General features: G+C 47.9%; 2 protein-coding genes across 5 annotated transcripts; both read left to right on the forward strand.

Moving 5' to 3' along the window:
- Positions 1-394: 394 nt before the first annotated feature.
- Positions 395-6977, forward strand: LOC120648810 (26S proteasome non-ATPase regulatory subunit 2 homolog A-like). Of its 2 annotated transcripts, none has more exons than XM_039925494.1 (25): positions 395-621; positions 699-799; positions 1039-1159; positions 1242-1301; positions 1448-1515; positions 1710-1752; positions 2227-2292; positions 2393-2431; positions 2527-2609; positions 2767-2875; positions 2955-3038; positions 3199-3357; positions 3435-3539; positions 3642-3746; positions 3883-4023; positions 4112-4216; positions 4296-4517; positions 4780-4893; positions 4988-5203; positions 5447-5506; positions 5588-5701; positions 5811-5896; positions 5986-6094; positions 6187-6365; positions 6456-6977. In XM_039925494.1, exons 1-25 carry the CDS (start codon positions 511-513, stop codon positions 6526-6528), a joined length of 2673 nt encoding a protein of 890 aa, XP_039781428.1. In that variant the 5' UTR covers positions 395-510; the 3' UTR covers positions 6529-6977. The 2 variants fall into 2 exon arrangements, with proteins under 2 accessions (XP_039781428.1, XP_039781478.1); XM_039925544.1 differs by having other exon boundaries at positions 411-621; positions 2964-3038.
- Positions 6978-7791: 814 nt separating this feature from the next.
- On the forward strand, positions 7792-19627 carry LOC120648982 (DNA-binding protein BIN4-like). Of its 3 annotated transcripts, none has more exons than XM_039925789.1 (12): positions 7792-7993; positions 15660-15864; positions 15993-16036; positions 16514-16703; positions 16797-16861; positions 17038-17088; positions 17569-17686; positions 17870-17916; positions 17991-18017; positions 18209-18284; positions 18530-18669; positions 18763-19177. In XM_039925789.1, the coding sequence occupies exons 1-12, from the start codon at positions 7949-7951 to the stop codon at positions 18802-18804; spliced, it is 1050 nt and encodes a 349-aa protein (XP_039781723.1). In that variant the 5' UTR covers positions 7792-7948; the 3' UTR covers positions 18805-19177. The 3 variants fall into 3 exon arrangements, with proteins under 3 accessions (XP_039781723.1, XP_039781649.1, XP_039781568.1); XM_039925715.1 differs by lacking the exon at positions 18763-19177 and adding an exon at positions 19200-19627 and having other exon boundaries at positions 7793-7993; positions 16514-16700; XM_039925634.1 differs by lacking the exon at positions 18763-19177 and adding an exon at positions 19200-19627 and having other exon boundaries at positions 7794-7993.
- The last annotated feature ends 307 nt before the right edge of the window (positions 19628-19934 follow it).

A 19934-nucleotide genomic window follows, 5' to 3' on the forward strand; every position in this document is an offset into this window, starting at 1 on the left:
GTTTAAATTCAAAAGGAAAATGTCCAAACACCAGTCATTCACTCTTCATGATGGATCAGTGACCTGTAGCCTAAGCGATATATAGCCACGGAGCTTAACTTCTGCATTTAAATATTTGCATAAATATTTATAGAAAAGATGTAAATTCAAACAAATCAAAATAATAATAATAATAATAATAATAATAATAATAATAATAATAATGATAATAATAAAAGAAAAGATAAAAGAAAACGAGCTAAGTATTGCATGGGCTTCTCTTTCAAAAAAGAAAAAAAAACCATTGCATGGGCTTTCATCTCTCCGTGGTGGGCCGAACTGGGCTGACCGAACTGAGACAGAGTTCATCAACTTCGCCTGCAAGTAAGTAGGCTAACCGACAGATAAGAGGCCCTCCATCTCAAAGCAGGCGGCGATCCCTTTTCTTCTCCTCTGCTTTTGCTTCTGCTTCCCCTCTCGTCGCGTCACCCAGGTTGCCCCCCAAACCCTCGTCAATAACCGTCCGCCGCCATGGCGCCGCCGGAGCACCCCACCCCCGCCGCGCCGTCGGAGCACTCGCAGCCTCCGCCGCCGGCGGCGGCGGCTAAGGGGAAGGGCAAGAAGAAGGATGACGACGATCTGGTGAGTCCGCGCGAAAATCTGGCATTTCCTGCTTTGATCTGATGCCTTGGCTCCGCCTGACGCGTTCGTCGGTGCAGTCGGAGGAGGATCAGGCGCTCAAGGAGCAGCTGGAGCTGTACGTCCTGCGGGCGCAGGACGCGGATCCCGGTGTGCAGAAGCTCGCCCTCGAGAGCATGAGGTATTCACATCCACCAGATTCGGTTCTAGGGTTGCGTTTCCCCCGGTGGCAAAGTCTTACCGCTTTGTTTCAATTTTTTCATCCTTGCGATGTGTGGTTGAATTCAGTGTGCCGTATGCTCTGTTTTCCCTGATGGGCTAACATTAAGATGAGTTTTATTGAGTACTGCTGCTGTAGTTTTGTGCAAACCAACAGCTTGCTTAACTCAATTTGCTGTCGCTTAAACCGATCCGTTTCAGGCAGGAGATTCGTTCTGCCACAAGCTCAATGACTTCTGTTCCAAAGCCGCTGAAATTTCTCCGCCCGCACTATGGAACCCTCAAGTCCTACTTTGAGACCATGCCAGAATCTGAAATGAAGGTTTGTGTGAAGTGTTGATCACACTGCTGCGCTGTGATTTAGATCGGTTTGATACAGTGCTAATGTCTCCTTTATTTTGTAGAAATACATGGCGGACATTCTGTCGGTGTTAGCTTTGACAATGTCCATTGAAGGAGAAAGGGTATGTGCCTGCTATGATAATTATCTCACCCCACTGTAGTAGATGAGTTATTCTTCTTTATTGGAGAAAGAGGCCTTCAGCTGTTCTCCTTCAGCTCCAGTTGACCTCAGCTCCTAAAATTCGATTTTCCTCACCTTGTTTTTCAGGAGTCCCTGAAATATCGTTTATTGGGCTCTGAAGGAGACATCGGTTCATGGGGTCATGAATATGTAAGGTATGTATAAAACTGAAGTAATTAATATCTAAGGTCATGGGGTCATGAAGTCTAAACAATTTGCATATAGTTACCTCGTACTGAAATGCTGTTGTTGATTAAGCTATATTTCAATATCTCTATTTTGCCGTTGTTGGTTTACATGCTATTTTTGTTTCGGTATTGTTGGATTCTAAATGAATAATTGTCTACAGAAATTTGGCTGGCGAGATTGCACAAGAGTTCCAAAAGCGTCAGGTTGCCCTCTCACTCATGCTATAATAGAATTCCTGAATCCTTTTGTATTGTTGTCATCCATAACTTGCGTTCTTGGTTCTTATATTTAACACCCAGTTGAAGTCATAAAACTTTGTTTGATTGTTTCTTAGTCTTAGTTAATTTCCTTTCGCAGCTGACCTCTGGTACGTTGATTGTTGAATAGTTGGAAATCATAATGTCTTAATTGATATTATAAACAGCTGCATTTCATTCCTTCCTGTCTCATTTTATTTATTTCCCTCAGTATCTATCATTTGTACGAGTCCCATGTACTTGTGACCATGATCAAATTTCGTTGCACATAGCTGTAGATTTTTTTATTGTTGCTTGTTCTTGCTTTATTTCTCTGTTCACGCTACTGGGCTGCAATAGCGGAATTAAGTAGCGGGCCATGTTTGTTATGTTCCATTGTTTATCTTTCAAACCTCTAATGCTGGTTGTCACCGTTTCCAGGATGATGACTTGCCCATTGATGCCTTAATGGAGCTCGTGCAGCAAATTATTTCATTTCACATGAAGGTTTGTTATGATTAGAATTCATGGTTGAATGTTTATTTATTCTGTTCATCTTGAAAAAAAATCGTTATGCTAACTTTCTTTATCTTTATTTATTTATTAGCATAATGCTGAACCTGAAGCTGTAGATCTTCTAATGGAGGTACCTTCAATCCTTATACTTGTTTCCTCTCAGAGTGCACTTCTAATATTTCTTGCTAATGAATATACTGATGCATAAATTTCATCTTTTTGCAGGTTGAAGACCTTGATTTGCTAGTTGAGCATGTGGACACTACAAACTACAAAAGGGCTTGCTTGTACCTTACTAGTTCGTCCAAGTAAGCATGCATCTCTTTATCATATGTTGTATGCTCTTCTGTGGTATTGCTTCCAGCCTTCCACCCTCTATTTTAGAATGGATGTGGAACTTAGATATACTTGATTTTCTGTGAAATTAAAGTAACACTTTTCTGTGCTTGAACGTGAAACTTGCAGATATCTTCCTGCTCCTGATGATATGTTGGCACTTGACATAGCATATACCATCTACATGAAGTTTGGAGACCTTGCAAGCGCTTTGAGAATTGCTCTGCAACTTGAAAAAGTTAGTACATGAGTGTCTCATGTCATGCCAATTCATTTGAGAACCGAATCCATATTAACACATGTTTAAATGTCTGTAGCCCATGCAGTATGTGAAGCAAGTCTACACATCAACTGATGATTTTCTGCTCAAGAAACAATTCTCATACATCATAGCACGCCATGTAAGCCCCCCTCTGCTCCCGTTCTCCTCTCCGTATGTCAGATACCATGTGTCCGCATATATTCAATCATGGCAACTAGCTAGCACATACCACTGAGATATACCTCATTATGACACTGTTTCCCCCCTGGTTTTGAACCATCATCTCTCCTCTTATGAAGGGTTTGGCTATGGAGATTGATGATGAAATAGCTGCTGATGACAATGACAAGGAGATTTTGCAAGAAATAGTTAATAATACTAAGCTGAGTGAGGGATACCTTACTCTTGCTCGCGATATTGAGGTCATGGAGCCAAAATCTCCTGAGGATATATATAAGGTGATGTATATTTGACTGCTTACCATATTTGTGGTAGCACTAGTCATCCATAATAATTGTGGTTGTGCAATTTGTAGGTCCATTTGATTGATGGCCGTGGCGCCAGCTCCAGTCTTGATTCTGCAAGACAGAATTTGGCTGCAACATTTGTCAATGCATTTGTGAATGCTGGGTTTGGTCAGGTTAGCTTTTGAGAAGAAACTGTTACTTGTGGTCTAATTTGTGTGAAAATGATCCATCTTAAGTTTTTTACTAATATATATATATATATACTTTGTGCGCAGGACAAGTTGATGACTGCTCCATCTGATTCGTCCAGCAGTGGGTCTTCCGGAAACTGGTTATTCAAGAACAAGGAACATGGAAAAGCCAGTGCAGCCGCTAGTCTGGTATAACTACAGTATTCTTTATGTTTTTTTAAACATAAAGTATTATTTTATTTGAACTATCCAATAATAGTTAGACAATTTGAATCTTGTTTTATTTATACTATCCAATAATAGTTAAATAACTTGTTGTTTCCAGGGAATGATTCTCCTGTGGGATACTGATTCTGGGCTTGCTCAGCTTGACAAATACTTGCATAGTAATGATACTCATGTTGTTGCTGGAGCATTGCTAGGTATTGGAATTGTCACATGCGGCGTGAAGAATGATTGTGATCCTGTATGTGGTTTACTTTATTAGACTTGCTCCTGTCAGCTCCCTCCCTCTTAGTCCCCCCCTCCCTCTAATACCTTAACCTTTCTGCCAGGCGCTTGCAATTCTCATGGAGTATATTGGAAAGGATGACTCAAACATTCGTATTGGTGCAATATTGGGTCTTGGAATTGCATATGCTGGTTCCCAGAAAGAAGAGGTGGAAATTAGTGCTTATTGTCTTGCTGTCTCACTGATTGGTTATATGTTTCTTATTAATATGATTTGTTAAATCTCAGCTTAAAACGCATCTTTCTGCTGTGTTGGGAGACTCCCAATCACCTCTTGAGGTCTTGGTCTTCTCAGCCATTGCCTTGGGATTGGTGTTTGTCGGTTCTTGCAATGAAGAGATTGCGCAGTCTATCATATTCGCCTTGATGGAGCGTAGTGAAGCTGAGTTAGCAGAGCCCATTATAAGGTTGCTTCCCGTTGCACTTGGCCTTCTATATCTTGGAAAACAGGTAATTTAAGCAATCTTGAGAGGTAGTTCTGATTTTAAATAAGTAATTTGAGCCCATTTTGTTAAGTAGGTTAGCTTTTCAAATAAGTTGCTGCTAGATTAAGGATATCTATCTGGAGTATCTTTCTGTTAACCTTGTTGCCACATGCCACATTCCAAATGTAGTCTAGATGTTCGTCCCTGCTCTTTTATAGGTCACTTTAGTGACTTTCAAAGATGTTTAGCTGCTATTACTGAACACTGATAGCCAATTCCTATTTCAGGAAAGTGTAGAGGCTACTGCGGAGGTCTCTAAAACATTTGATGAGAAGATAGGGAAGTACTGTGATGTAACGCTTATGTCATTGGCATATGCCGGGACAGGGAATGTGCTTAAGGTATTTAATATCCTGGAAAGGTTTCTAGCAACCTCAAAATTGTACAAAACTTGGATTGTTTGGTTTGAATAAATGTTTTTAACTATGCTTGCAGGTTCAGAAACTTCTTGGGATTTGCTCACAGCATCTTGAGAAAGGCGAAACACACCAAGGGCCAGCGGTCCTTGGAATTGCTCTCATTGCTATGGCTGAAGAATTAGGAGCTGAAATGGCTGTGCGCTCACTTGAGCGTCTTTTGCAGTATGGCGAGCAGAATATTAGACGGGCAGTTCCTCTTGCTCTTGGTATACTCTGTATATCTAATCCCAAGGTATGTGTATAAGTTGGTCTTACATCCTAAATCTCTCAAATTTGATCTACATCATTTATGCCTATGCAAGGTTCATAATTTTGGATTACACATTTTCTTGTTGCATATTCTTCTTTCCAACCACTAAAATATTCTATTAGGGTGTGTGATGATTTAACCATTTAGTTGTTGTTCAGTGGTGCATAGTATTGCAAAACTGTACCCAATTAGGCAAAATTTCATTTCTAATACTTGCCTTCTCAGGTAAATGTGATGGACACACTGAGCAGATTGAGTCATGACGCAGATGCTGATGTGTCAATGGTTTGTATTTTTTTTTAACTTTTTTGTACCTAACCGTTCCTTTCCTAAACATATCTTACATCCTAATTTTAATGTCTCCAGGCTGCAATCATCTCATTGGGTTTGATTGGTGCTGGGACGAACAATGCCAGAATAGCTGGCATGCTTCGCAACCTTTCAAGTTATTACTACAAAGAAGCTGCTCACCTGTTTTGTGTAAGTAGCTCCACAATGGTCCTTTGGCGTCCTTACTCCATGATGTACAAATGTACAATGGTTTCTTGGCTATGTTGCATAAGTTGATTGATTTTGTTCTGCTCATCAGGTAAGAATTGCTCAGGGTCTTGTTCACCTTGGAAAGGGTTTGTTGACCCTTTCTCCATACCATTCTGATCGTTTTCTTCTTTCCCCGTAAGTGACTATCTCTTAACAGCCAGTTCAACTGTGAATGTCACTGGATTACACTTGAATATTTTTATATTTTCCTTTGGTCTTTCTAGGATGGCGCTTGGTGGGCTTGTCACTGTTTTGCATGCCTGCCTTGATATGAAGTCTACTATCCTAGGGAAATATCACTACATCCTTTACATTATTGTCCTGGCAATGCAGGTATGTTTCAATAGTCAATTGCCACTAAGTCTATAAATGCAATAGAGAACTGTCAGATATTGTTGCTGAACTCTATTTTGCTTATAATACAGCCGAGGATGCTTTTGACGGTGGATGAGGATCTGAAGCCCCTCTCTGTTCCAGTCCGGGTTGGGCAAGCTGTTGATGTTGTTGGTCAGGCAGGAAGGCCCAAAACAATTACAGGCTTTCAGACACATTCCACACCTGTCTTGCTTGCAGCTGGGGAGCGTGCTGAACTAGCAACTGAAAAGTAATAATGCAGATTGAACTAACAATGTGTTGCACCATCTGCATGTGTTTGTCCCAGGAAAACTAATCACTGTTGGTTTGTGTTGTGCAGATACATTCCACTGACACCGGTACTCGAGGGCTTTGTAATTCTCAAGAAAAACCCAGAATATCACGAGGAGTGAGATGGTATGCCTGATAGATATAATGCTGATTACGGGCTCGCCTGCACTGCAACCTCATAAGCCCTGGTGGTTGTCCTTGATATGGACACCCTTGTTATGCCCTTCCATCTCTTGCTCGGCACTTTTTGGTGGTTCATCAAATAGGCTAGCTTTTCGCACCAGAGTTGTAGCTGACTTAATCGCATGTTTGGTTGTGTGATGGCATACTAGTTGGATATGCATGCTGGGGGCGCATAGGTGTTGTTTTTTACTTGTACCACCAGACTATTTGTATCTATCTTTGTATCGGAATTACTGAGGGGCATGCTTAGAACTGACTCGATGATACGATGGTACACACTAGCATTTTTGGCTTTCGACTCGCGTGATCAAGTTAGATAAGTTGCATTGTAATTTGACATTTAACTCTGTCTTGCCGCTCCAACCCCTTACTTGACAACATTTATAAATGGCCCGTGCAATTGGCTTGTCTCAATTAATAAATTTCCAACAATAATAAGTATGGTGGGGTCTGCTTTGTGTAGGCAATTTGGCAATTAGAATAGAATATAGCTGGGTAACACAATGTGACCCTATGTTTGTTTCCCTATCTAGAAGTGGAATAGAATAACGCATTAGTTATTTTAAAGTTATTCTAATGTCATACACACAAAAATTGCAATTGTTCATCAGCTGTTAAAATCTAGGTTTTGTATTTTGTTTAACTGACAAATGGCACGACAAACCTGTTGATCCTATGAATCGCACAAAGAATCCTCAATGTTCCTCAAGCATCCACCCTGCCTGTCAACTATAGTTGAATGATCTAATTGCTATGACTGACCACTTAATGATCGGAGCACCATACCTACTTTGATGCTTTGAATCCGTATTCAGAGGCGTTACCGGAATTAGTAATTTCAAGTACAAAGCTCTTCTATGAATATATGCTACTTTCAACTTGAATCCAAGCACATATGTCGCACCAGAACCGGGTCTCTCCTTGCAGCTCCGGCCAACCCACCTGCCATTGCAAGTTTCAGTGCTGTATTTCTTTCCGTTGAGTGATCCAAACTACGTCGCCAGTTTATCAATTTTTGGCAGAGATTCAATATTCCGTGGAGGTTTTTTTTTCATCAGATCGCAGTCGCAGTATGAGAACCTCTTCGAAGCTGTGCCTAAAAAAAATTCAAATTTTCTCAAAAAAAAAAATCAAATAAAACCTTTATAAAAAAAGAAAAAGCACTACCGGCCAAATGGGCTGCCAATGGGCCGGGTCCATGATCTTTTCGGCTCGTTTCCGCTTCCTCCACCCCTCCTCCCCGAAATTTCTCTCCCCGACGCCGGCGCAGGGCGCAGCAGCTTCGCCGGGCCATAGCCGACGAGCGGCGGCGGCGCCGTGATCTCCCCCGAGGGTACTGGGCGCCACCGACAGGTTAACATGGGGGAGGAAAACGAGGATCCCGACTGGCTCACCGCGTTTCAGGTACCATCTCGCTTTGGAGTATCTCTTCTACCCTATGAGGCTAAATCTTGGACTGGTGGCTGCTGCTGGGGGTAGCCTTTCGCTTTAGTGTCCCGCAATGCTGCTTGTGAACTTCTTGCGAATTAGGTCAGACTGTACTGAGCCCCGATGGGTGAAAAGAGTTTTCCTCCTGTGGTTGCTAACCTCCCTCTTGTTTGGTCACTCGTATCGTGGTCAAAATTAAATGTGCGGCTTTAGTTTCACAACATCAGAAGCAAACCAGTGTCGAACTAGCAATTGATCTGTGCCATGCTGCCAATTGGCACTTCCCGTGCCACAAACGGTCCCATGTCCTCCTCAAGAAAGTTCTTGTTCTTGCTGTTCCTCGTAGAATTGAGCTGTACTGCTGCAGGCCATTTATGTTTCGAATTGCTCTTTGAGTACTAAGAAAATTTTCATACGCCCTTCTAAGATATTTAGTAAATATAATGGTTTCGAATTGCTTAGAAATTTCCAAAACATTCAATAACTGCTGTTCTGCTTCTAAGCAAATTTCTGGTATTGAGTTTTGATGGAGAGAATAATGGCTTGTATTCCTCCAAACCTTAGAAGGGTGTGATATATAGATCCTATACATGGGTCTCTAGATGAGCCTCTATACATGGGCTCACATATACACCAACATCCCCCCGCAGTCTGAACTACCGGCGCAGCGGTGTTCAAGACTGGACAACAAGAAAGCGCAGTGGAGGTAGGCGAGGGCGATCCAGGCGCGAGATTCCTGGTGATCTCGATGGCGAGGTCGTCCCGGACCTGCAGGAAGGAGGAGAAGGGCCGCTGGCGGGCGATCCAGCTCTTTAGGTGGTCATAGGTGCTGCTCAGGCCCCGCAGGACATTGAGCACCAATACCCGATCGGACACCGGATCCCCGAGGTCGTGAAGAGCATCGGCCATGACCTTCATCCGCCGGCAGTACTCACCGACGGAGAGATCCCCTTGTACGAAGGTGCGAAAGGTGGCGTCGAGCTGGAGGGCGCGGTACTCGGCGTTGTCGAGGAACTGCCCCTCGAGCACCACCCAGGCCTGGCGCGCAGTGCCTCCGTGGGCCCTGACGAGGTCCTGAAGATCCAGGATAGGGCGAGTCGACGAGGACGTGGTCGTCGAGGGCGTAGCAGCGGAGGGCGAGCAGGACCTGGTCCCGCCTGCGTCCATAGGAGGAGGACGTCGGGTCGAGGAGGACGGTGACCAGGGCCCTGATGTTCTGGACGCCGGCTGCCTGGAGGTGGAGCTGGGCGACCATGGGGTCGGTCGGGTCGTGCCGGAGTCCAGATCCAGCGGGCGGGGCCTGGTGGGAGGAGGAGGCGCCGTGCTCGGGGACGATGGGCTGCTGGCCGGAAGCGACGCGGACGTAGTGCTCCGCCTCGGCGAGCCGGAGGGCGAGGGCGTCGGCCGTGGCGCGCTCGCGCTCCCAAGCGAGGGCAGCCACGCGGACCCGCTCCTGTGCCGCCGAAGCCTCCGACTTGGCGGCGAGGAGGGCCGCGGGATCGGGCGCGGCGTCGGCGGCATGCTGCTTGCCGGCAGCGATGGCGGCGCGGTGCGCGGCGGCGGCGTCAGCGCCCCCCGCAGCCTGCGCGGCGGCCCACGCGGCTGGAGGGCCGGCGGCGGTCAGCGCGCCCGCGCCCCCCGCGGCTAGGACGGCCGGATCCGCGCCCAGGGCGGCCGGATCCGCACCTAGGGCGGCGGGATCCGCCGCGTCGGCGCCCGGCGGCGGGTGTAGCGGGTCGGCGAGGGCCGTGGCGGCGGCGGCAGGAGCCCAGGGGGCGGCAGGCCACGGCGCCGGCGGCCAGAGGCCCCAAGCAGAGGAGCCCCGAGCAGAGGAGGTCATGCCGCCGGGAGCAGAGGAGAGGGGAGGGAAGGAGGAGAGGGGCGGCGGTGGCGGTGGCGCCCGTGGCCGGCGGGCCATGGCGCCGGCGGCATCGCCGGCAGCGGGATGGCCGGCAACGGCGTCTAGAGGGTGGGTAGTAGGAGAGGAAAGAGGCTAGATACCATGATGGAGAGAATAATGACTTTTATTCCTCTAAACCCTAGAAGGGTGTGATATGGTAGATAACAGGATTAGAGCCTACCCGCCCTCACGTTGGAGGCTCTGGGAAGTATTTGGTTCTAATCTTGCTTGTCCTTCATTGATACAAGATAGTCTCTCTTATAGAGACGACTGACTTGACCCCTAAGCAATATCCTAACCGAATCAATTTATCTTGTCTCTTTCCTAATAAACCAAATTAACCTAATCAAATAGGATTCGGCACTGTTCACGCACGCGCTACAGTACTCATGGGCCTAGATCGGCCCATAACACTTCTCACATATTTTTCTTCCTCCTTCTCTCATATGTGCGGCCCACAAATGAGTCCACAACACTTCCGCCCTCCTTTCGAAACAGCTCGTCCTCGAGCTGGAATGATGGATAGCGCTCCTTGAACGACTCCAAGGGCTCCCAGGTCGTGTCGGCCGCCGAAAGGCCGAGCCACTGCACCGAAAGCTCCCACACGCCACGGTTGAGCCTTGCGCGCAGCACCTTCTGAGGAGTAGGGACAGCCCGGCCGTGGTCGATCGGCGGTAGGGGTACTGGTGCAACAGGAGGATCGCCCACATGCTTCTTAAGTAAGACCACATGGAAGATGTTGTGGATGCGGGCTGAAGCTGGAAGCTGTAGACGGTAGGCGACATCCCCAATGCGCTCCACAACCTGAAAGGGACCATAGAACTTGTGTGCCAGCTTGGCAGCCGCACTGGATGTAATGCCCGCCGCAGCCCGATGGTTGAGGCGTAACCATACCCAGTCTCCGACAACAAACTCCACGAAACGGCGAGAGCGGTCAGCCGTCTCCTTCATGATGTCTTGGGCTTGGTGAAGGCGATCACGAATGTCGGTGAGGAAGACGTCACGCTCATAGAGCTGGCGGTCCAGGGCCACCACCCGCGCCAAACCTGGCCTGTAAGATGCCAAAGTCGGTGGAGAACGCCCGTAGACCACCTCAAATGGCGTGGTCTTAAGCGCAGTCTGGTAGCTGGTGTTGTAGCAATACTCGGCCCATGGCAGCCACCGCAACCATTGCCGTGGTCGATCACCAGCGAGGCACCGTAGATAGACGCCCAAGATTCTGTTCGTGACCTCAGACTGCCCATCCGTCTGAGGGTGGAAGGCAGAGCTGAGGCGCAGCTTGACACCGGCGAGGGAGAAGAGTTCCGTCCAAAACTTGCTGGTGAAAACGGGGACGCGATCGCTCACGATGGAACACGTCAATCCATGGAGCTTCACGATGTTGTCGAAGAAGGCCTGGGCGACGGAGATCGCCGTGTAGGGGTGCCCCAGTGCGATGAAGTGGGCGTACTTGGAGAAACGATCGACGACAGTGAGCACCACCGTCTTGCCGCCGATCCTGGGAAAACCCTCCATGAAGTCCATGGCAATATCTGCCCAGACCGAGCTTGGCAACTCCAGCGGTTGCAGCAGGCCCGCTGGGTGAAGATGCTCTGTCTTGCTGCGCTGGCAGACAACGCAGCTGCGGACGTAGTCGGTGACGAGTCTGGACGCGTGTGGACTGTAGAAGGATGTCCGCAGGCGATGCAGCGTCTTCTGGGCCCCTTCGTGGCCGGTCCCGTGTGCATGCTGAAGAAGAACCGGCCACAAGGATGAGTCGTCGGGGACGAAGATGCGTCCCTTGTGGAGCTCCAGTCCGTCCAGCTCTGTCCAGGCTGCTCCGTCCAAGCCGTCGGCGATCTCCTTGCGCTTGGCGTTGAAGGAGGGGAGGGACAGCGCCAAGACGTTGATGGCACACTGATCCTCATCGCGCCGGGAGAGAGCATCGGCGACGACGTTCTGGCGCCCCGGCCGGTACTCCACCGTGAAGGAGTACCCGAAGAGCTTGCTGACCCACGTGTGTTGAGGGATCGTGGACAGCCGCTGGTCTAGGAGATGCTTGAGGCTGCAGTGGTCGGTCCGGACGATGAATGGGCGCGTCCACAGGTACGGTCTCCAGTGACGCACCGCCTGCACAAGACCGATTAGTTCGCGTTCGTAGGCCGCCAGCTTCATGTGACGGGGCGCGACCGTCTTGCTGTAGGCCGTCAAGCTGATGTAGCACGGCCCCGAAGTCCGAGCCGGAGGCGTCGCAGTCGACGACAAACGGCTTGTCGAAGTCAGGAAGCTGTAGCACGGGTCCTGTGGTGAGGGTGTGCTGGAGGGCGCGGAAAGCGTCCATTGCTTCCTGCGTCCAGCAGAAGGCCTCCTTCTTGAGGAGGCCGGTGAGGGGCGCCGCGATGACGCCGTAGTTGCTGATGAATTTCCGGTAGTAGCCTGTGAGGCCGAGGAAGCCCCGAAGCGCCCGCAGTGTCCTAGGCAGCGGCCAGGCCTGAACAACCGCTACCTTGGACTGATCCATGGCCACGCCATCGCCGGTGACGATGTGGCCCAGATAAGCCATGCTCTTCTCGCCCAAAGAGCACTTAGACCGCTTCAACACCAGCCCGTGCGCCCGGAGGGTGTCGAAGACGGCACGGACGTGTTGCAGATGCTCGCTCCATGTCTTGCTGTAGATGAGGATGTCGTCGAAGAAGACAAGAACGAAGCGACGGAGAAAAGGGCGCAGTACCTCATTCATGAGCGCCTGGAACGTGGACGGCGCGTTTGTGAGGCCGAAGGGCATCACCAAGAACTCGAAGTGGCCATGATGGGTCCGGAATGCCGTTTTGTCGATGTCGGCGGCGAACATCCGGACCTGGTGGTAGCCGCTACTCAGGTCGAGCTTGGTGAAGAATACGGCGTCGCGGAGCTCGTCCAAGAGTTCGTCGACGATAGGGATGGGGAACATGTCGCGGACGGTGACGGTATTGAGGGCGCGGTAGTCGACGCAGAATCGCCATGTCCCGTCCTTCTTGCGCACCAGCAAGACCGGGGAGGAGAACGCAGACGTGCTGGGGCGTATGATGCCTTGCCGCAGCATGTCCGCGCATTGGTGCTCGATCTCGTCCTTCAGCAGCTGGGGGTATCTGTACGGTCGAACCGCCACTGGAGCCGTCCCGGGCAGCAGGTGAATGTGGTGGTCGAAGCTGCGGCTCGGTGGGAGAGTTGTCGGCGGCTCGAAGAGGTCGGCGAACGAGTCGAGGGGGAGCTGGAGGTAGTCGATCGCCGCCACGGCCGCAGCAAGGCGCGGTCTAGAAGGAGCGCCCTTGCCCACGAGGCGCACCCGTCGGCCGCCGTTCCAGAAGGATAGGCGCTGGCGCGCGCAGTCCCAGTTGAAGGAGCCGAGGGAGCGCAACCAACGGTACCCCAAGACCAGCTCGTAGCCCTCCAGTGGGATGACGAAGACGTCAATGTTGAAGGGTTCGCCGCCGATGATGACGCGGACCGCACGTCAAACCCCGGATGACTGCAGCCGCTCGCCGTTGGCTACTTTGACGTGGACGCCGCTCAAGGGCTCTGGAGATAAGCCCAGGCGGTCTGCTGTGGATGACGCCATGAAGGTGTGCGTGGATCCCGAGTCGACCAGGGCGGTGATGGGGACACCTGCGATGTCGGTCTCGAGGAGGAAGGTGTCGGTGCTGCCGAGGCTCGTCATGGCGCACAAGGACACCTCGACGGCCGGCTCGGAGTCGTTGTCGGAGGCGTCGTCTTCCAGGGGGAAGTCTTCGGATATCTCGATGGTGTAGACCCCTTTGCCCTTGCACACCTTGTTGTGCCCGGGAGTGAACTTCTCGGGGCAGTTGAAGCACAGGCTGCGGGTGCGGCGATCGTCCATCTCCTCTGCGGACAGCCGCCGGAAGCGTGTAAACGGCGGGGCTGCTGGCGAAGGATCTGGTGGCGGTGGAGGGACGGCCGAGGACGCAGAGGGCGCCGTCCGATGCTGGGAGGCCGCCGCGGACGCTGGGGCGGCCGGCGACGCCACTGCTGACGATGATCTGGAACCCCGAGGGGGAGGGCGCCACGCAGATCGCGACTCCGTGGCGATCGAAGTCGAACGCCGCTCGTATGCCCGAGCGAGATTCATGGCGTCCTCGAGGTGCTCCGGGTGCTGCATCTCCACATCGATCTGCAGTGTGCCGCCCAAACCGGCCATAAACAGGTCGGTCTGCTGCCGTTCAGAGACGTCGTCGCAGCGGGCGAGTTGGGTGAGGAACTGGTCGATGAAGTCGTCGACCGTACCCGTCCGGCGGAGCTGGGCCAGTTCGCCGAGGGGGTTGCTGCGGATGGACGGCCCGAAGCGACGGTTGATGGCCTGAACGAACTCCGGCCACGATGGAACGCCGCGATTACGCTCCAGCCGAAAGTACCATCGGGCGGCTGCCTCGTGGAGGTAGAAGGATGCCGTCCAGGTCTTGTTCGCCTCCGGGGTGCGATAGGCTTGGAAGCACTGCTCGCATTTGTGCAGCCAGATTGCCGGATCGTCCTTGCCATAGTAGTCGGGGAACTTGAGCTTGTGCGCGGCGATGGGTGGGGGGATGGCGGGTCAGATCTCGAGGCCTCGAACTGGTTTGTGGGAAACTTCTCCAGGACCCGGGTTTGGATCCGATTGACGGCTACGTCCAGTGCTGAATACTGGTTCTTGACTTGGCTGATCTCATGGGTGTTGAGCTCGACCGCGCGGAGGAGGTTGTCGAGCTTGGCGCTGATGTCCGCCGGAACCTGGGCGTCGGCCATGGCGGACAGAGGTGGCGCCGGGTGAGGAAGTCTCTGATCCGGCTGGTGGTTGAGGGTTTAGCGGTGGCAGTGCGCAGGGAGGGGTTGGCGGCTATGGTTGGAGGCGCAGGGATGGTTTGTGTAGGGGTTTTGGCGGCTAGGGTTGGTGGTGGGGTTGGAGGCGCAGGGTCGGAGGATCGTGATACCAGATGATATGGTAGATAACAGGATTAGATGCTACCCGCCCTCACGTTGGAGGCTCTGGGAAGTATTTGATTCTAATCTTACTTGTCCTTCATTGATACAAGATAGTCTCTTTTATAGAGACGACTGACTTGACTCCTAAGCAATATCCTAACCGAATCAATCTATCTTATCTCTTTCCTAATAAACCAAACTAACCTAATCAAATAGGATTCGGCACTGTTCACGCACGCGCTACAGTACTCGTGGGCCTAGATCGGCCCATAACACTTCTCACACATTTTTCTTCCTCCTTCTCTCATATGTGCGGCCCACAAATGAGTCCACAACAGGTGGGATATATAGATTCTATACATGGGCCTCTAGATGGACCTCTATACATTGGCTCACATATACACCAACACCCCCTCGCAGTCTAAACTACCGGCGCAGCGGTGTTCAAGACTGGACAACAAGAAAGCCAACAAGTTTGTCAATATAGAGAAGCCACAGGAAATCCTTGAGTCCTTGAGCTTGTTTTAGCAATTTGATTTCCAGATCCATAGTATTGGTCTAGGGAGGGAGGTGAATGTTTTGGAAGGGGAGCTTGTAGAACCTTTTGGATCTATAAATATCAGAACCCATCAGTAGTGCCAAATGTCATTCTCGCCATTCTCGGCACAGTATACATTGGCTACTCATACTTCTGTCTTTAGCTTTCCAGAATTTTTTTTCGTTCCAAATCATCTCTTCATATAATTTTACTATGTAGCAATAAGGAGTACTACATGGATTTGAACTTTTTTCTCCTCTTTTTTGGTATAGGCACCAAGTACGGAGCCGGTGATGCTTTCTTCTGGGTCTGATGCTTCTCCTGAAGCTAGTCCTACCAGGACCACTCCATCTAGAGAACAAGGAAATGGAGAAAATCAGGCTAGTTCAGATTATGCTGGTGACAGAGATGACCCTGGACAAAACAAGGGCAAAACTCTGGCATTTGCTAGAAGAAAAACCCTTAGTCGTAAAAAAGGTAGATCTGGTCGACCCGTGTACACTGTGCGATGAAATTATGAAGCAGCAAGTGCTTCTCATTAAAAATTTGATCCATTTGCTACACATAGTTCAAGATGCTTATAGATTCTTTTGGCAAACATGCAGAAGGACCAACTACATATGAAAAACAAGATAACACTAGTCGCTCGGTATGGATTTAAATGTTGTTTTGAATTCCCTAGTTTTAATTCATGTTATGTTGCTATCCAGGTCTGATTTTTTTGCTACTTCCATCAAAATTAAACAAAGAATAAAAAAATATGCTCCCTCCATTTTTAAATATATGGCGCTTAGGACAGCTTAGCTTGTCCTAAACAGCATATATTTAAGACCTGAGGGAGGGAGTAGGACTTCGTAAACATCAAATGAACTATTAAAGGCTCTGGCTACTCTAACATTTGCCATCGATATAGTTGACCGTGCATCTTTTTCGTGCACAGGTGATAATTCCTGTTTGTGGCAACTGTTTTTTTGGACCTTATCATTGGAATATTCAATTCTTTATGTTGTGCTAGTGATCAGATATTGCAATTCTTATGTTAAATTTAACTTTTACAACTTAGTAGGTGCAGACACTGGTGTTGTAGTTTTGCAATTAATTGCTGTACCTATTTTTTTTTAATTAGACTCCAAAGAAGGATACGGTTACACTTTCATCTGGTTCTGATGCTTCCCCTGGAAACAGCCCTTCAAGGGCTGGTGATGCTAATCATGAAGAGAACTCATTCAGCAGTCCCAAGAGAAAAGGTGTTCAACAAACTAAGAATAAAAAACCAAAGGTTGCGGGAACGAAATCTGATCCAGACCAAATAGGTGGTAAGACATTTTAGTGCGGCTGCCATTTTATTTACCAGCTTAACAATGAGATTTGTGAATAACATGTACTTACTGTTTCATGGTCCAACATAGACACATTGGAACATCAAGAGGGAGTTGCTGAGGATGAAATGCAAGATAAACTTACAGGAAACCCTGTGAGATGTCTTACTCACCTCTCTCTACTCTTTGCCATTTCACCCCCTGATATTTTGAACGATAATACCAAAGGAAAAGAATAAAAGGAAAAAAATTCAGCTTGTACCTTTATGTGTGATTATTTAGGTCTGTGCTGCTTTTTGATTGAGTGCATGCTTTTCTCCTAAATTGCCAGGTCTCCCAGAGGTTACCATTAATATTTCCCGATAAAGTTCAACGTTCAAAGGTATGGTCAACTCTTGCTGGAGTTTGTGCTCTGTGCCTCTGCCTATGTGAATGCTTCCCATTAAAACGTTTATGCTTGCAACCAAATGCTATCAACAAGCCTGTTGTCCTCCCCCGCTCTTCTTCTGTTTCTTCATGTAAAAACTGTCTGATTAGCATTGGTGCAAAGGTATTTAAATTTATAATCATCGGAGGTACAGTCAGAAGATTTGACATGTATATTGTGTTTTTCTATGATACTGTGTACATGTCCACTCATAGCAAATAATGACTTAGAACGAGAGCATGGGTTAGGTTAAAATTTCTGAATTGTGTACATGTGACTGTGTCGTAAAGCTGAACTATCAACAATTGTACTTCTGGTAAATAACTTAGTGAAGCTATTACCTGGAAACTTCCAATTATATTATCCAACAATTTATGCTATTAATATTTACTTTATTTAATAATCTTTCTTCTGTTTATTTGGTTGTTTTTGTAGGCACTGATTGAATGTGATGGTGACTCGATTGATTTGAGCGGAGATATTGGCGCTGTTGGGAGGATAGTAGTTTCAAATGGTCCTACTGGAAGTCAGGATTTGTTGTTAGACCTGAAAGGTATCATCAAGTAACTTTCACGTTAGATACCTCATTAGATTTCTTAATTCCTGTGGTAGGAAATCCCAGGCAAGATATCCACATTAATACTCTGCTAAAGCATTTGAAAACCAGCTCTTTTTGTCCTTGATACATGCATATTCGAAGAGTTAGCTAATTATTTCTCTTTCCGTACTCAAACAGGAACGATATACAAAACAACTATAGTTCCATCCAGGACATTTTGTGTTGTAAGTTATATGTCAAACTCAAGTACAATTTTATTATGCAGACTTGGTATTTAATCCTTGGTTTCCTCTTTCAGGTGAGTGTGGGACAATCAGAAGCAAAGGTACGTAAGCGATTAAATAAATTTATAAGCATATTAGTGTTATCCATTATATCAGTTTATACATGTCATAAATTCGAGCGTCTAATGTGCCATCTCCAACTGTACATTTCTCTATGTATTCCATTTTTCTAGGTCACTTTTATTCCAAGGCAGCTGCTTATCATAATCCATTCCCTGTTTTTCCTGTGCAGATAGAGGCTATAATGAATGACTTCATTCAACTTGAACCACAGTCCAATGTATTTGAAGCGGAGACTATGATGGAAGGTTAGCATAATAGGCATCAGATCAAATCATCTTTAATGTACATAGTTACTACGGCATGCTCCTAATTCTTTGATTAAGCTATTTATTGGTGCTTCCTCTTTTGAGTGTAGCTTTAGTGACATAGTGTTAGTATGCGCCTGCGAGGAAAAACCAATCTGCATGAAGTTATGGACTCATTGTTTATGTGATGACAGCCTGCGTTATAATTTCTCTTCACTAATATTATGGATCTATCTTCTGTATAGGTACCCTTGATGGATTCACATTTGATTCAGATGAGGAGGGTGATAAGCTCCCTGAATCACAGGCTTACCGAAATGATCAGAATAATGAAGATGACAGTCAACCTAAGGCGAAAACCAAAAGAAAAGCTGAGAAACAAGTGGTACGTTTTCTTGCCTCCACTTTAGTTGATGACTAACTTATTATAACCCAATTATGTGAGCGTTTGAGAAAAAATTAACCCTATTATTTTTAGCTAGTTTCTGGGATTTTGTTATGTACAGAAGATGGCCATTGAAGTGTTCCAGACTTGTAGTGATTGGGAATTCTGAATTAGAGGTGTTCAAATCCCGATTGAGTTTTTATGAGTGGCATTTGAAGGCTTAATTATTAACATGCTTGTGCGTATCTTGTTATTATGTCCTTGGCTCTAAGGGTCATTATCAGGAAATTTGCATAAGCCTTCAGCACTTGCCTTCCTGTTTCCTTAGGCTTTAGGCTTCCTTGCTGTTCCCATGTTGAACTAGTAATTTCACATAACCATTACCAAAGATGTAGAGAACCCGCTACCAACAGGTTTTGCTTGCTATATCTTCCTTAGTGCTAGCGCGCGGCTATTCTCATTTAACATTGTGCATCTCGACATCAAGGTGCTCCTGATGAAAGCCATGACTGGACTCCTGTGATATGCAGGGGAAGGCCCCGAAGAAGGCCAAGGTTGCAGGGAAGGCCCCTAAAAGGGCCGCAAGGAAAACCCAGCCAGCGAAGAGAACTAGGAAGGCGAAGAAATGATGTTTGTTGATTTTTTTTTTGTGCGAATCAAAAGCTGTCGAGAACTTGAGATAGCTGGCGGCTGATAATCCACTCTGAAGTCTGATTGTCTGAACAGGCAGCTATTTGCTGAGATATCTGATCCGGGCTCATCGGGCGTGTAACATCATGTAGCACTTAGGAGAATTTTAGAGATGAAGAAAATAGAGTGTAAAATTGCAAAGGCGATACTGTTTTTACATACTCCAGGAGCTCTGTATCCTCATTTCCATGCAGAGGTTGTAAACTAATACAAAATTCTGGAGTTTTTTCCAAAATGTCGGGCCATCCCGAGCCTCACTCGCAAAAAATTCGAGCGACTCCACTTCAGTTTGAATTTCCCTTGATTTGGTTGATTTCACTTCAAATTACCAGCTTTCCACCAAAGCAAACGAAATGATTTTTTTTGTTTTTTTAAAAGGATCATCATTTTTTATTTCTTTCGAACCCGTCGCCGCCCGTCACGGACTCTGACTGACGGGTGCCGGAGCAGTAATTGTCGCAGCCTCCAAGGTTGTCCCGGCCGTCCGATCGCCCGCTCCCGACCATCCCAACCGTCCGCCCCTCTGCCCCGGGCGTCAACAGCCGGGGGCGCAGAGAAACCGAGGCGACGCGTCA

The sequence above is a fragment of the Panicum virgatum genome, chromosome 1K, assembly GCF_016808335.1.
Source record: "Panicum virgatum strain AP13 chromosome 1K, P.virgatum_v5, whole genome shotgun sequence".
Lineage (NCBI taxonomy): Eukaryota > Viridiplantae > Streptophyta > Magnoliopsida > Poales > Poaceae > Panicum > Panicum virgatum.